At 57.7% G+C, this 16992-nt stretch overlaps 1 protein-coding gene across 1 annotated transcript in view; it reads right to left on the bottom strand.

Annotated features, from left to right (window-relative positions):
* Nucleotides 1–2406: 2406 nt before the first annotated feature.
* Nucleotides 2407–16992, bottom strand: part of LOC128917676 (uncharacterized) — a 66688-nt gene continuing 52102 nt past the window's right edge. The window contains exons 4-8 of the mRNA XM_054221033.1: nt 16041–16418; nt 12619–12786; nt 10607–10668; nt 6965–7088; nt 2407–3500 (exon numbers count right to left, since the gene is read on the bottom strand). Coding sequence (XP_054077008.1) covers nt 10636–10668; nt 12619–12786; nt 16041–16418 — 579 coding nt within the window. The 3' untranslated portion in view covers nt 2407–3500; nt 6965–7088; nt 10607–10635. The remainder of the gene's footprint in view (nt 3501–6964; nt 7089–10606; nt 10669–12618; nt 12787–16040; nt 16419–16992) is intronic.

Below are 16992 nucleotides of genomic sequence, written 5' to 3' on the forward strand. Positions count from 1 at the left end.
AAACAAGGCCCCCAACCGTACCAAAAAACCTCCAGTCCACCGAGCCCTTGCTTGTGGACAGCAGAGATCTGGCTGATTGCATGGGATTGGCTTTCTTCCTCCTTTCCAGCTGCTAAATTGCATTACAGACAGTTAAAAATACATCGCATACTTTCCTAATGCGACTTTTCCATGGTAAGCAAGCAGCACGGCCGCCACCGAGATGCTGGAGGTCGCAGGGAGAGCTGCTCACTTGTGCCCAAGGATGGGCAAGCGAGTGGCTCAGCCGGCTTGCAAATGCCTGGCCCCAAATTTGGGTCCCACAAAGGGGAATCGCGTGGCCCCGCGGCAGCTTTGGTCTCAGCAGGCTGACCCAATGGACTTACTGCCTCTTGCCTCAGTTTCTCCACTTTTAAAAGCATTTATAGTCTGTCCTCCGTGGTGAGTTCTCACATTAACCAAAACTTGGCATTGTTTGTTGGGCTTTACAGAAAAAGGGTCTTTCGTGCAGGGATCAGAGGTTAATAGAAGTCCAGGGTTGAGCTAGAAATGATCTGCTAATAGCATCATAGCGGAAAAAGCCGAATTCCTGAGCATGACTGGAACTGGCTGCATGGCATCCCATCAAAACGCCGGCAGGACATGGCCTGTCCGGAGCCCGCAGCGGGCATGGGGCAGCGCCTGGGTGTTGCTGCAAGCCAAGCAGGAGCACGGCAAGCTCTGCTGAGGTCTGGGGTGGGTGGGTGGCTAGAAAAAACATCTCCTTTTGGTTTGCTACAGCGCTGGAAGGAGCAACCTAAGTCCCCAAAGACGGGTTCCCTCACGGCTGGGAGACATCCGTGGGGTGGTGTGGGGAAGGCAAGGGGAGAGCGGAGGCCACGTCCCCTCGGCTCCTGGTGCTGGGAAGGGTGGGTGCATCAGCCCCCTTCACCCCAACCAGGCTACATCCGACCCAGAGCAACCCCAACAGATGCCTCCTTAACCTCTCGCAGGACCCACGGCCCCAGGCTCGGGCAGCAGAGAGGAGCCCAGCACCCCAAAGCAGCCCGGACCCCCGGCCAGGGGCTGGGATGGGGAGGAGAGCCTGCGGGAGGGTGAGGAAGGAGTTAAATCCCCAGCACTGCCAGCCCCCCCCTCCTGCTTCTCTGCTAACTTTGGGAGGAAGGGAATAGCATAAAGGTAAGAGTGGAGGAAGGAGAGAGGAGACAGATGAGAGAAGGAGCAAGCGAGGGAGAGGGGGAGCGGGAGAGAGGAACAGACGGCAGAGAGGGAGAGCGTGGGGGGGAAGATGCTGACGCTTCTCCTCCATCTCGGCGAGAGGCAGATAGAGGGGAGCAAGGGAAAAAAAAAAGAAAAAAAAAAAAAAAAGAAGGCAAAGACCAAGGGAACATGGGAGAGGGAGAAGGAAGGAGCCGGAGCGAGGGAGCATGTGTGAAAGTCGCAGTGAGAGAAGGGGCCTCTTTGATTCCCCGTGCCTCATACCAGACAGTGTCTAGACTGCAGCAATTATTGTCAGCTCAGAACACCCAGGCATTGCCATTTCAGCTGAAAGGGAGCTTAACAAAGAGCAAGGAAGAAAAAAAAAAAAATACCCTGCCGGCAGAGAGCTGGTCTCCCTCCAGCACAAGGGGCTCTTCGGAGGGCCCTCCATCACCCCGAGCTCCCGGCGAGCCCCAGCCCCAGGCGCCCTCGCAGCGGGGGGAGCAAAGACTTTGCTGCGGAGCGAGGTGGCTGCAGGGTGCGAGCGGTTCCCGGCCCGGTGTCGGGGTCTTTGGCTGGTTTTGGGGTGCAGCTGCTGGGCTCAGCTCTCCCTGCAAGCCCAGGTTATGGGGCTCAGGGCGGGGGGTGCAGGACTGGGGGATAAAGGGCCCCTGGGGAGGTCAGAGGTGGCCCGTCGGAGGGGCAGCATCCCCAGCAGGCAGCATTTGGCTGTGAGAGCCCACGGAGCTGCTCCACGGTCAGATGGAGCCCAGGGGATGAGCACGCCTCCTCCGAGCAGCGGGGACGGGGACACAAACCTTAGAGCTGGGCACCTTCCCCCTGCCTGGGGACCCTGACACACACGGCTCCTGCAGGGAAGGCTCTTCAGCTCCCTTGGGTTTCAAGGAAATGATGGGAGGTCATTCGTGCAAAATCACAGGGAAAAAAGTCATCCTTCCTCTCCTCCACCCCGTCTCCCCACCGCCATTGGAGGAATTACCCTTTCCCCGCTTGGGCCCTTTGCCCTCGAGGGGATTTTGCGCCTTTGGAGGTCTGGGATGCAGCCGAGCCTCCCAGGAGGGAATTAACACCCAGAACTGGCCAAGAGTCAGGAATTCCTGCCATCCGCTGGAAACACCCGCCCTGTGCCCACCCCGGCTCTCTGGTGAGAGCCAGCTCCAAATACCTTGGAGGGCGAGAGGTCAGGAGGAGAACTTGTGTGCCCTGTCTCCACCGTGCCTGTGGTTTTGGGGGTGGCGATGATCCCACCCGCTGTCCGTAGGGTGCCCTGCAAACGAGCCCTTTTGGGAGCATCCCCAGCTCCAGGGCTGTGCCACCCATCTTCAAAATTTGGGTGCAAAGAGCAGCACGGACAAGAGACCTTCTCCATGGCTGGATGGCACTAGGGACCATCCCCGCAGAGACCCACAGTCGGTCTGCTGGGAAAGGCGGCCAATCCCTCCAGATGCCGGAGTGCAGCTCAGGTTTAATTAGCACTTTTAATGCTTGGAAAGGAGGCGCGAGGGAATACGCAGTGGGTTGGACATGTTTTCCTCACTAGCGATCCGGGCTGGTAACAGGGAAGGTCCCCAGCTCCAGCTTGTTCATCTGGCATGGGGTGACATTGCCCTAGGGTCTAAAACATGGCAAATGCCCTTGGCAAGCGCCACTTGGACCCCTCATAGCAGGGGCACCTCTGTCAAAAGGGTTTTTGTAGAAAACCCAAACAGTCATCACACTCTGCCAGCACGGGATGCAGTTTGAGAAGTGCCCAACCCAACAGTACCTCAGCTGAGCTGTTTGTCCGTGTCCCCTCTCTGCCTTTATGGAACAAAATCCATTTTCTGTCCAGATCTGGTCATGTCTGCCAAATCAAGGACGACTTCTCCCTTGGATGCATGGCACTGATGTTGCTGTGTGGATAAAATCAGACCCACTCAAGATCTGGCTCCTGCAGCTGACCGGAGGAGATGACAGTAGAAGTCCTACGAAGGACCAGGATGGCAAAACCTGCCCAGGGACTCATCCCCGTGGTTTACCTTGGCTGGCCACGGTGTGCCATGGAGATGATGCCGTTTCCCAGCACAGGGTTCCCTGGGCAAGAGTCAGAAGAGGAAAGCCGGCTCACATCTCCCATCACCATCCGATTGCAGTGGTGCCCTCGGTCCCAACACTGCAGTGCCAAGCTCCCTCACGTGCTGTCACAGCCGGCATTGCTTCTGCATCTCGGGGATGGGGTCTCCAGCTCCAGCAAAGCCCTGCACCCAGGGCTTGTAACACTCCAGCCGCGGAGGACACCGAGCTTCCAACAAGTGTGTGTGCTGCATGAAATAAATACTTGATATGAGCAGTGGTAGGTCTTCACCTCATGAGCTTGGGCCAGAAAGCGTTTGACCTTCACTGGGAACTTTTGGCCAGCCTGCCCTGACCCAGGGTTGGACCACGAGGACGCTGCACCTGGGCTTGGGGAAGTGTTTTCCCAAAGATCTGTCAGCTGCCGGACTTCCAAACTACCGCCCCAGGGCTTTGTACCACAGACCAAACACAGCGATGCAATTAAGTGGGACTTGCCACCAAGGCCTCTCTACAGTCTCTGATGCCGGACTCCCACTGAAGCGTGGAGAGGCAACGGAAGAAGGAAACCCTTGCCTTCTACCTTTTCTCCTGTCACCCTCCCTCAGGCAGTCAGGCAATTTCCAGAGCAATTTGGGGAGCCCCAGCTCCCCACGGTGCCTGCGTGAGACCCAGCCCTGCAGCGACGTGGCTTCCCACCATCAGCCCCCGAAGTCATCAGCGTGTGCCCGCCGTCAGCCCCCTCCCCGCCCCCCCCCGGAGCCCCCTGCTTCACCCCAGCTCTCTGGAACAGCCACAGTTCCAAGCAGGGGGGCAGAGGAGGGATCCGGGAAGCCACAACCGCCGGCGTACGTGCCCTCTTTGTGTGCGAGCGGCTGGGTGGGAGGGAAACGGGCCGCATCCTGCTCCCCCGGGGGGCACCGACATGTGCCGGGAGAGGCCGGAGGCGGCCGAGGTGGCGAAGGCACGGCGAGGCCCGGGCCCTCCTGCCATGGCGGGGGCACCTCCAGCCAGGGCTGGCACCGCTCGGTGTCCTGTCCTTGCCGGGGGGGCAGACGGGGCAGCCCTGCGCCACGCCGCCCCCCTCGCTCGCCTTCCCTCCCCTCTGCAAAGCCGTCCGCAAGTGCCAACTGCCTGTTTTCCAGTTCCTCCAGATTTACCCCCTCCTCCTTTTTTTTGTGCCCCCCCCCCCCCCCCCCTTTCCTTCCTTTCTTCTTCCTGGGTTAAAAATAATCAAGTTTCTGGGAAGCAGCAACTCCTGCTGCGCCTGCCTCCCTGCACTCGCGCCCCGGAGAATAGCTCAGCTCCCGGCTCCGCTCCGGCCCCTCCTCGCTGCTCTCTCCTTCCTCCTCCCCACCCCCTACAGGGATCTGACTAATATGCTTGGGCTCTGCTTGCCAGCTCAGCTGGAAAGGAATTTAACCATTGCCTGGCCTGGAGGGAAAGGAGAGGAGAGCCCGGACCTCCCCCGGAGAGGAGCGACCCTTCCTCCCTCCCCCGGGATCCCTGGGCTGCGTCCCTGCCCGGCCGTGCTCCCCTGGGTGCTGGCTGGAGGGTGATGGAGGAGGAGGGGTGCACGGTGCCAGCACCCCACGGCGAGCGGTGGTCCCAGCCCCGAGCCCCACGCGGGTGCAGTAACCCTTACGGAGTCCCTCGGAGGTGTTCTGCCTTCCCAAAGGTCAGGCAAGGTGAAATGCAGCACCCCAGGTGCCGTGGTCCCCGTGGTTCGGCTCATGGGAGCTCCTTATCCAGCCACAGATGCTCCCTGGGCACCCGCACCCCGAGCCTGCAACTCGCCACAGGCCTCAGCGCCAGGCAGGGTGGGAGCCGGGGTCCTACACACCGCTGCTCGGGGGTCGCAGTGGAACCAGCAGCTCCAGCCTCACGGCCCCGAGGTCTGCGGGGGCCACGGGGAGCCACGGCTCAGCCCCGCTGCAGTGCAGCTCTGGCAGGAGCTGGCAGCCCTTTGCCGAGTGCTGGGTCTCAGCCGTTCCTTCAACACAGTGGGTAGGAAGCGGTGAGCAAAGGCAATGTCACGCCTGGGTAAAAACCACGCGGGGAGAAAGCTCCCCCGAGGCTAAACCCCAGTGCTAAAAAAGCCGGTGTTTGTGCGGACCCCCCTCCACTCTCCCCCCTTGCCGGCCGGGCTCTGAGCACAAGCAGATTTAGCAGCACAGAAGGAGCAGGAGCCACGGCACTGCTTTTCACCAGGACAAGCAAAGCACAAAGCCTTGACCAAGGTTATCCCAGAGAGTCTGTGGCAGAGACAAGAGCTGACACCACCCCACCCCCTCCCGCCAAGGCTCCAGCTTGCTGGTGTATTGCAGCGTCTCCCTGCTCCGTCGAAGATCCCCTTGAATTCTCCTGGCCATTGCAGGACTTCAAGGCCAGAAATCCAAAGCCCAGCACCCCAGCGCTGAGCTGAGCCAAGAGGCACCGGCTCGGCCGCCGCTAAACCCCTGCACTGGCTGGCTCAGCCCGGCTGCTCCAGTGCCAGGGCACAAACCGTCCCGGAGGAGGACGCTACCTTTCCCGGAGCCTGCTGCCGGGCGAGCTGTAAGCACAGTCCCTCTGGAGATGGGGCTGGGGAGGAGGAAAGGGCACCAGGCACAAAGCAGGGACAGAGAGAGCACAGGAAAGCTGCAGCCAGAGGATGACCCTTTAGCTGCTGGGATGCTCCGTAGAGAGGGGTCTAGCATACGCCAGGGATAGGGAGCTGCGCGCCGGCAAGAAGGAATCGCAAAGAGGAAGATGTCTCCTCTCCAAATCCTCCCTTAAATGGCAGTTCTGCTGTAAAATAGGGTAGGACGGAGCTCAGTGTTTGTTTTCTCTGCAGGACCTGAGCGCGGCTCAGCCTGGGACTGCAGAGTCAGGCTGGGCTCCTCTCTGACACAGCCCCGCAGGAGCAGCTTTCTGCAGCCCCAGCTCTCGCCAGCGTCCCTGCAGAGGCATCGCTCGGTGCAGGGACTCGGGGCATGAGAGAGAAAGGGAATAAGCATCCAGCTCACTCCCACCTTGTTGTTCTGCCCTGGCTGCCGGGGCTCGAGGCAGCAGGATGGATGCAAGGGGGACCTGCGAGCCCTCGCTGTGCACCGGCAGATGCACAACCAGAGCCCTGCGGCCCCCCACAGCCGATGGTCAGGGGACGAAGCAAGTGATGGCAGGAGCTGGAGGAGGGTCAGGCTCTGACCGTGCCTAGGCGAGCAAGGACACTGCAGTTTGCCCCCCATCCTAAATTCCCCGGTGCCTTGGGAGCTCCCCCCAGGCCCCGTGGGCCCCGCAGCAACCTCGGCAGCCAGGAAACGCTGGCAGGAGCGAAAGGGATTGAGAAACTGCAGGCAGCAGGATGAGACATGAGCCAGCACAAGCAGGATGTGACTCGGGGGTGACGGGGACCGCCGGAGGGGTGTCACCAGGAAGCGGTACCTGGGGCCCATCCTGTACCCTCCCTCCCGCGCTCCTCACGGCCAAGCCCCAGCCCAGCCTTTGCTCCCACACAAGTCACCAGGTCTCGTTTGTGTTTCACCACTTAAATTTTCTGGTAACTGCACAGTGACGCCTTCTCCCTCTGTCCACCGTAGGGTTTTGCATTCCTGCTCTTCCCAAGGCTGTCACCCAGGGCTGTCCCCTCCACCTGGGGCTGTCCCCACCACCCAAGGTTGTCCCTGCCACTGCAGGGCCCCAGCCCCGTCACCCCATCTGCATGGCAAACCTGTTATTTTCTGAGGTTTCTTCAGCATGGACTTGATAGCAGCGGTGGGAGGTTTGGGGTGAAGAGGGGCTCAGACACTGGCTCGACCTTGTCCTTATCCTGCCTCAAACCAGCTGTTGTAGCACTGCAGGAAAGCATAAAGGAGAGGCTGAAGGAGAAGAAGAAAACCAGGAGAAATTATTTTTTCCCCACTAAACACCCAAAGCAGCTTTGCTTTTTTTTTTTTCCCCTGGCTGAGACCGGCTGGTCCCAAGGTGGCCCCTTCCACGTGGGTCCTGTCTTCACTGCAGCTCCCATCCCCTTGTCTCTCACCTGCCGGTCCCCTCTGCATGCCGTGGTCCCTCATGGGGACTCCAGCACATCCCCACCTTTCATAGCTCCAGCATGGCCAAGGAAAGCCAACTCAGCAGCCACTCCTGCAAAATTACCTGCTTGGGAGGAGAGATCCAACCCCAGGCACAAGCCATGGTATCCAGTCTAGCAAAAGGCAAAGAACTCCCCTGGACAACCCAAAATGCATTAAAACCGCTAAAACCCAAAGACCCCAATGGGCAAGACTGGACAGACTCTCTGGCTTTGAGGCAGTTCACCCCAAATCAACCACGGTTTCAGCTCACCCGGGTGTGACTGTGGAGGGGTCGGCATTGTGCCGATCCGTCGAGCAAGGGGACCCATTTTACTCCCTCCAGCAAGGGGTCAGGGTCCAGTCGAGGTCCTGTGGTTCCTGGGGCCACCCTGTGCTGCCGCAGGGCATGGGGCAGCTCTGCAGAAGGGGTATGTCCCTAGGGAGGGGGTGGGAGGTGTCACCCCCCCTCTCCTTTGAAGGGCGATGGCTCACACAAATGCCATGAAAAGCCAGTGCTCAGCAAAGGGCTTTAGTTGGGTTAGTGCCCTTCCACCCCAGGAGTCCAGCTCAATTCCCAACCCCTATCTGCACCTGGGCTCACCAGCCATCCCTCCACATGGAGAATTATTTGCCTCAGAAAAGGAAAAACAGAGCAACAAGGAGATGGATCCAGCAGTTGAATCCAGTAAAGCCCAAAGCTGGAACTGCTGCTTTCTTGCCATTGGGTAGGACAACAGGGAGATGTCAGCCTGCTGTGAGGCAGAGCCCAGGACACCCAACCTGCTGCACCCCCAGTAGATAAGGGCATCCCACATCCCTACAGGAAGATGCCTGATGGAAAAGACCCCGTTACGCAAACAGCTCCGACCCTGGCCCAGTGGGCAAGAAAATCTCAAGGGTTCCAAGATGCTGCAGCCCTGTTTTTCCATCTGTCCGTGCAGGCAGGTCAGCAAAGCACAAGGACACATTCCCAGGGGAGAGAAAGTACCAAAGCTTCGGAGGGAGAAATGGGAGTGCAGGCGTGCAGTTTATCCTGAAGGCCAGGAGACCCTCCTGGGACATATCTCTGGACCCAGGAGGATGCAGGATCTCCCATCACAGCATCTCCCTCAAACATCACAGTCATTCTCTGGGCAATATCTCCAAGGTGGGGCAAACCCTTTATCCTCCATCCGTGATCCAGGAGTGCCTCCACTGCCCAGAAAACACAGGGTATCTTTCCATGGCCATTTCCATCCCTGGCTGTCCTCCACCACTTGGTCTTCCTCATCTTTCTAAGAGCTGAGGAGGATTTTGTTTGCTTGGTTTCTGAGGAATAGTAGATTTACCAAAAATTAGACGATTCAAAAAGGCTGAATCATCCTGAAACTCAGGGTGAAGTTGAAAAATTTTTTGGAATTAAAAAAAAAAAAAGTAAAGAAATACGTGCATTGTTGGGCAGGGGAGAAGGCTTTGGAGATGTCAAACCATCTTCTTCCATTGCTTACATGATGCATTGTTGTATTTGGGCATTTTCTAAAAGAATCTTTTTGAATTTTTCATGCCAACAAACCTATTTTTTTCCAGTTCAAAAAATGATCTCAATGTAAAAGAAGAGATCTAGTTAAAATTAGGCAACCCCCAAACATAAAACCCCAAAACTTTCAGGCCAAACTAAATATTCAGGCTTTACCCAAAACAACTATTTCCACTGGTATGGGATATTTTGGGGGTTCTTTTCTTTTTCTTTTTTTTTTTTTCTTTATGATTTTGCCAGAAACCACCACCTAAATCCCTGTTCTGGGTTGACATGGTCCAATTCCCACACCCAAGCATTCCCTTTGGGCACCAACCAACACGCTCTGTTCATTTTCCCAGCAACATGGTACTCCCATCAATGGGCCAGACCTTCTGGAGTAACTGCCTTCTCCAAGAAGGATGAACACTTTGGCTGACCTTGCTCACAGACCTCCCAGCCTGCCCTGTGCATCCTTCACAGGACCCTCACCCAACCTCGGAACCCCGGCTACTGGAGAAGACTTGAGCCTCCCTAATAATAATTCAGCAACCCAACAGCCACCTCTACTCTTACACTGGAGGAACCTCCTTTGGGGAGGGGAAACAGAGTCTCTCTTCTCAAGAGACCTGCTCTCCAACCCAACCCAGCCCAACCTGACCCAATTCAACACAACCCAACACAACGCAATCTTCTGCTTGCCGCTACTGAGGACCCCAGCCTCCCTTCCCCACCACCCAGGCCAGATGGCATCATGTCCAACTCCAAGTTGACCATACAGCCATGGTCAAGAAGAAGGATTTAGCACCCAAAAAAGGCAGGTCCCTAAGACTGGCATGGAGGAGGTTGGGTGGGGAGGGGGGGGGTTAGACAAAGAGATGCCGGGCTGCGTTTCCAGCCCCCACCCCTCACCACAGAGGCAATCGGCAGCAGGGCCGTGCCCTCCGACCCCAGGCAAAGAGGTGAAACCCCAGGAAAGTAGCAAACAAGTCGAGGCGTAAATAACGGCACGAATCCACGGCACTTCAGCGTGGTTCGTTATCTCCGCTTAGACTGGAGTCGGTGGAGCCGGGTTTGAGAAGAGCAGAAATATCAGCAATTAAAGATATGTCGTGTCAAAAAAACTCTAAACTGATTAAAGTTGAAGGCTCCGTTTTCTTCTTTTCATCAGAGAACGGAATCAAAACCTGCCTGGAAAGACGCACTCCCCCCGTTCCCAGCGCTCCGAAGGCAGCGCCTGCATCCGTCCTGCTGTGTCCCTGCATTTTAATTACCACCTTATTAATATTCATGAGGCTAGGCACTCAAGGGGGATTGCAGTCTGTCATTCTCTCTTTCTCTCTCTCCCCCCCCACTTCCACCTCTCTCGGCTGAATCTGTGGGTTTGTTTTTTTTTTTTCCTTCCCAACAGTTGGTGTGCTGCAGATCCCTACGCAGCCCGAAGGCGCCGAGCGTGCAAGGGGCTGCAGCGCGGGGAGGGCGACTGCGCTTGCCGGTGGCAAGCGGCACGGCTCAGGGTGCGGGTTGGGTGAGCGGGTGGGTGGGTGAGCGGGTGGGTGGGTGCAGGATTGCCTCCCGCCATGCACGGCAGCCCCGGCATCCGGAGACAAAACTTAGGGATGCCGAGCGGCGCTCCAGCTTGGAGCGAGCATGTGTGTGGGCATATGTGAGCGCCGCGCACTCGGGGCGCGATGCCGGCACATGAGCAGAGCGGCCCGTTGGGGAGCGGGAGAGCGGGCACACGTGCGAGCGGGCGTGCAAGGAGCGGGTGCGGGAGGGGAGCGCGTCTGCGTGTGCTCACGGTTGCGTGCACGGCTCCTGCCAACGGCATCACTTCCGAGTGCCGGGGCGATGGCGTAGGACCTGCAGGAGAAGAGCACGGCTGTGCAGAATGGCACTGGGTGAACACAGCTGCCCTCAGCCCCCACCCCACCACCTCTCCTTGGGCACTGAGCACCCTGCGCCCCAGGTCTCCATGCTGAAGCAGGCGAGAGAACCACAGGATGGCCAAGGGGCCACCATGTCCTTGGTGGTGCCACAGCCTTGGCCATCAGGGTGAAGCAGGACCTAATGGGTCGTACACACACCCAGCAAGGGGGTGACCGCCCAGCTGTGCCCCATTTGCTGGTGCAGCTCGCTGGCTGGGCAAATTGGGTCCCGTTTGTTTTCTCAGGTCCACGACGTTGGCATGCCCTGGGAGGAGAGAGGGCAGAAAGCCTGGCTTGAGGGCACATGGGGGGAATGGGCTGGTGCTGGAGCTGAAGGTAAATCGATTGTCTCATTCCTAAATTAAGCAATGTGGGGTTAGCCCGCTCCTTGCTGCCATGCAGCGTTTAACCCTTTCTATATTCATTACTGAAAACAGCGGCCACGTGGGCTGCAGAGAGCTCGCCTGGCTTTGCAAACCCTGCTCCTCCCTCACTGGAGGAAACCACAGGAGGGCCAGGCTGTCCCCTCCCAGGTCCCTGTCCCTCCCCAAGGGATGACACTACGGCAATGGAGAGCCTGGCTGTGAACTGTGGGCAGATGCCCCCATTGCCCCACGCTGCTCAAAGCCGTTGGCAAAGGGGCACACAAGGCTGCCCCATCCTAACAGCCACCAGTTGCAGGTCGGAGTCCGCCTCCATTTTCCAGGCAGCCACAGCTGGACCACGGCCTCACCTTCCCTCTCTTGGCTAACAACATCCATAGCACCGTCAGGAGCCCGAAGCCCCTTTTGGGACGGATCCTGCAGCTCAGAGCACTGCCTCCCCGTCACCAACCACCTGCGAGCAACCTGTCGAGAGACACTCCAACTCGGCGGCTCCCCAACGCCCCACTTGCTCAGCTCCACAAATATTTGAATTAAGGTCCCCTGGGGAGCCGCAGTCACAGAGTAACTGATTTCTCCTCCTTCATTATATCTCTGTGTAATTTACCGAGGGACGGCGGCGTGTGCCTCCGTTCGAGCGAATTCCCAGCAGGACTCCCGAGAGCTCACAAATCAGGCAAAGGCAAGGCATTAGAATATGAAAGGTGAGGCTGGTCTCCCCACCAAGACTTATCTCGCTCTTCCCTGGCTCCGCCAGCCCCGAATTGTGTTTTATTTCCGCCTGCTGCCTCTCATGCAAGTGGGGAGGTGATGGGTCGGGGACAGGCCACGGGGCTCCCTTCTGGGCAAGAAGAAGGGGAGAAGGGTCCCCTCCCTCTCGGCAGCATCTCCAGAACCAGAGATGCCAAGGGAGCCAATGCACCAAAGGTTTCCCAGTGCAACCACGTTACCTGGCCCTAAAATCTGACTTCAGCCAAATTTGTAGCCAGTGCCTCAGTTTCCACTTCTACAGAAAAGAGTAATTGCTCCCTCCATTTACTAGTTTAAGACCCCAAACATCTAGATGTTGGAGGTTTATAAACATCAATTGGTGTTATGGATCCATCTGTGTTGCATCTCCAGCAGGGAGGAGCTAGGGGACAAGTTTGCCAGCCTCGCTCTATAGTTACCAGAAAGAGCTCAAAGAGTTGCCAAGGAGAAACAGAGGAAAAGAGAGAAAATGAGGAATTTGGACCAAGGATGCACAACTGAGCTGCTTGGTGTTGTTATTTTGTGAAACACGACGTGCGAGGAGGTTGGTCTTCAGCGGACCCACCTCAGTCCAAACCGGACCCAATGGCCAGCCACCACGTCTCAGCCCTGCGTTGAGGTGATGGGGTGGGAGCAGGTCACCCCGAGAGCAGGAGGAGTTCATTAGTGGTGGCTAACTGAGGACCAGCAGACCTCTTGCAGGTCTTTGCAGCACCTATGGGCTGGGTAGGAGTTGTCCCTCTGCAACCCACCTGGCCCTGGCCACCGCCAGGGGTGTGACACTGGAGTGAAGCACCGGCCAGGCTCGGACGCAGTGAGCTCTCTCTTCCAGCTACGCTGCAAACAGCGGAGGGCAACATTTTGCTTCCAGGAAACCCAGAGAAAGAAGTATTTCTGAAGAGCTGCAGCTCATAGGCAACCTGTAATGGAGATTTCAGAAAACTGGGTGTTCCCCCTTCCACCTCCTCTGCGAAGACAAAGACTTGGCAGATGGTGGTGGTGCTTCGCAGGGCTTCTGCTTGGCTTTTCTTTGGGAGCTGGGTGCGCTAACCCTCATGAGGTACGAGGGACGTGAAATCTGCCCATCCCAAAATCCGCCCATCCCTGGGCTATCTCAACTTCTCAGAGCTCTCTGCACAGGCTGACTTAAAGACCTGGGGCCGTTCAGCCTTTAACAAAGAGCTCCTTTCTCCCCAGTCTTCACCAATCGTTGCAGTTAAATAGGCTGTGCTGAAACCAAACCAAACAAAGCCCCCGCAAAGCGGCTCCAAATCCCGGTCCCTTTGCCAGCGCTCTGGATTTCCCCCCGGAGCCTGGGCACGGAGCTCCCTGCTCCAAAAGGCTGGCACGATGGGCTGAAGCAGCAAAGTTGAGGTTGCGTTTGCTCCTATGCTTCTTGCTGCTGGGCATCCGTGGGAGGCGACAAGGGGGCATCGAGGGGGGAAAAACGTGCCATGGAGCTACTCCAGCCCCTGCCTGCGATACCCCTGCTCCCGTAGGTTTGCTCGGGACTCCGGCCACGCTGCTGCCGGTGCCACAAACCCCTCCAGAGCAGCACAGGAGCAGCCCTCGTGGGCGCCACGTGGCTTTTCCAGGCATGGGGTCCCCAACGGGACCTTTCCAAACACACTGCCCAACCCAACCCCTCACACCCCACCACGGGGCACGTTAACCTTCTCCCATTTTGGGGGGGGACACCCCCTCATCACCAAGCAACGAGCCCTCCTCCCCCCAGCATCAGAACTACCAATTTGCTGAAGCAGCTGCCTTCCCTGAGCAGGGAGGTGATGGCAGATGGGGGTCTCCATCAACAAGGGAGGGGGAAATTTTTGGCAATGCCAGCCCCTGGAGGGGCTGCTGGCTCCCGGTGCTGGGCGTGCGAAGCGCGGGGGTCCAGGGGGGGTGTCTCTGTGCAAGCAGCTCATGATCAAAGCGCCGAGCGCAGCCCGGGGCCGGTGGGAGGCAAGCGGCGCGAGATGAAACGGAGCAAAGTTCTCCGGGTTCGGATGCGGGAGTTGGAAAGGATTCGACGGCAGCTTGGAAAAGGAGGAGGAGAGGGCCGGGAGCAGCAGCGTTCAGCAGAAAGGAATGTCCTGATGGGACGGCAGCCTGAACGCCGGCCAGGACCCCCCCTTCCCAAGGCTGTTTAAAAGCCCCGGACCTCTCCAAGCCCTTTAATTGGCGCTTTAAAAAACTTCCTTGTTCCTTGACGCGGCGAGGTTTGCGTTTCATGCCCAAAATGACTCAATTCCCCCCTCTCCCCACCATGCAAAAAAAAAAAAAAAAAAAAAAAAATCCCCTTTGAAAGGTTTGCTAGAAGCCGGCTCCGTCCCCTCCCCACCGTCCCCGGTAGCCCCCAGCCCTCACCCCACCAGCCTCTTGTGTGTATTCTTGTTCTCCCCTAATAATCCACATCCCAGCTGCCTCCCTCTGCCTTCGCCCTCCTCCTCCCTGCCTCTCTCGCTCCCTCTTTCTCTCTCTCCTCCCCCCTTCCTCCCCCTTTCCATAACTCAAAAGCTTGTCAGGCTGGTTCCAGACTGCTGGCGCCAGGCTTCACTCCAGGAAAAAAATAAAGCAAAAGAGAAAGGCATGCAAGGCAAAACAGCCCCGCCACATGAACACACATCAAACCAGCCCTTTATCTCCCCGGAATGCTCTCCCCGCTGCAGAGCTCTCTACCCCGGCCCGACACAGGCGTGCTCGCGCGCGCCTCGGCGCGCTCCCCATCCCCATAACCCTCATGCAGCACTGCCAGCCTGCCAGCACACACGCCCCGGCAGAGAAAAAGCGAAGGAGCAAATACAAGATCTATTATTTATCAGCGTTATCAATTATTTAGAGCCCCGGCGCAGGGAAGGGGTGGGGAGAGGAGGCCTTGGCGGAGGCGGTTTTTACCCCGGCAATTCAGGCGAGGGGCTTCTGCCCGGACCCACCTCCTTGGTGTCCCTGGCTCCCCCCCGCCAGCAGGTTGATGGGTGTCTCCAACACCATCCCTTGCATCTCACCCCGCTGAGCTGGGGTTGTTTTTTACCTCAATCCTTCCTGCCTTCAACTGAGCAAGGCTTCCCCCGACAGCCAGCCCCGATACTCAGCTCCAGGAGCATCCCAGTCCCGGAGGCATCGGACCCGGCGCCCAAGCGGGGGCTGCACCAGCCCACACGCAGAGCGGCCTCCCCAGGGCGAGGGGTCTTGTACGTGGGGACCCAGCACTCTGCCTCCTTGCCCAGGGAACTGGTCAGTCCCCAATAAAGTGAATTTTGGCATCAATATGCACTTTCTCCGGCACTTCCAACAGCGCTCTCCCTGTTCAGTGGGGCATGCCTCCATCGCACCTCTCCCCACAGCCTGGAGGACACGCCAGCGGTGGCTGGTGCAGGGCTCTGGAGCCCCAGGTCACTCCACATCCAGCCAGCCCTGATGGAGCTGTGTTGGCGCAGGGCAGGAGGGGGAAGGTATGCACAGCTCTCCACCTCATGGAGGCCTCAGGTCAGGTCTTGATCCCAGAAAGTGAAACCCAACATCCCAAACCCAAGATCTGACCCAGGCTTCAGGAGGAAGCCCACACCAGACTACACAGCCCCTTCCAGCTCTGTTTTCTCTTGGATTTTGGAGCCCACCATCTTTGTGATGCCGCTGGCAAAAGGTCCCAGTCACCAAGCAGGCAACACCGATAGGCATGGGTTCATCCATGGGCCATTGCCGCAAGCTCCCAGATGGCTACCGCAGCCTCCCCGCGAGGTAGCCGCCTTTCAGCAGCAGATCGCACTAAAGTAGCTACAGTGGGAACGTGTGATGAGGTGGGTGTGCTAAGAAGATTTTTTTTGGCAGACTTTGGGATGACTTTATTGCTCACAAGTTCTCGAGTCATGGCTGAGTAACACGCTCATCGCATATCTGAAACAAAAAAAAAAAAAAAATCCCTTACCCCAGCACAAAATAAATAGCCTGGACAAAGCGTGTTTGCTTTGCTCCCCTTCCCTGCTCTTACTTCGCATGGCTGGGGGCTGTGAGGCTCCCACCTCGGCTGCAGGCAGCCGCTCCTATGAGCCCTGATATTTCCCCTGCGATTTGGGAAGAGAGAGGGGCAGTGGCTCCCACCAGATGCACGCACGAGCACCAGCCCCTTCCCCAGACGTCCCCCAATGGGTCCCCTCCCAGCCGATGGGTCGGGTACCTGAGGCACAGCAGCGTCATCCGCTCCATTGGGATCTCTGGGAAACAACTTTAATTTGGGTGGCTGAATCAGGCCCACCAAGCCCAGACTTTCGCAGTGGAAGGTGCGACCTCCGCCTGTTTTCTTCTCAGGGCCAAGAGCTCTGCCCCATGGTGCCACGTCCCCAGCCAAGTGGTGTGAAAGCTCCTGGTCTGGGTCAGGCGAGATCCTCAGATGCACCATGGAGGATAAACTTCTGAAATGTGGCTGCTGGTTTGGAAGAATCTGGGTGCCAAGAGGGTGCAGAGAGCTGTGGTGTCTAAGGACAGAAGCGTCCCTACTTCTGGTGCCTTCAACTCCAAGAAACCACTCTTGAAAAGCAACCAACGTCTTTCTAACCTGGAAGAAAACATATCAGCCTCTGCTCCAACTGAGTTAGTGGTGGCTGACCAAATCCCTGTGGCAACTCAGACTTATCAAAAGGTATTAACTACTACCTAAGGCCATGGGTGCAAAGAGTGAGCCCTCCTCTTTACCAGGTAGGGAAACAAAGGTGAAGAGGGACTTCCCCAAGGCTTCCCCAAGTGGCTTCCCCAAGGTCACCTGGGAAGCATTTCTGGAGAGCCAGGAACAGACCCCAGGACCTGAGGCTTCTGCTGTGCCCCTCCCAAGTCCTCACATCCACCCTGACCTACCCCTGGGTCCACCCCAGCCCTCCCACAGCCCCACGGACCCCACAGAACCCCCATGACTTCTGAACCTCCCTCCACTGGAGAGAGAAGGTCAGGAGCATAAGCCCCTCCAGATGTTGGCTTTTGGGTGCCAAGAGCTTCACGAGCTCCTCTCCAGTCCCAAAGTAAGACTTCAACTGGGATGGAAAAAATCTTTCCCTTGAATAAAGAAAGAGTAGGAGTTGCTCTCTGCCATTTACTGTCCCAGTTCTCCCACACCAAAAGCTAAGGACAGATGAGAA

Source organism: Rissa tridactyla, chromosome 14 (genome assembly GCF_028500815.1).
Source record: "Rissa tridactyla isolate bRisTri1 chromosome 14, bRisTri1.patW.cur.20221130, whole genome shotgun sequence".
NCBI lineage: Eukaryota > Metazoa > Chordata > Aves > Charadriiformes > Laridae > Rissa > Rissa tridactyla.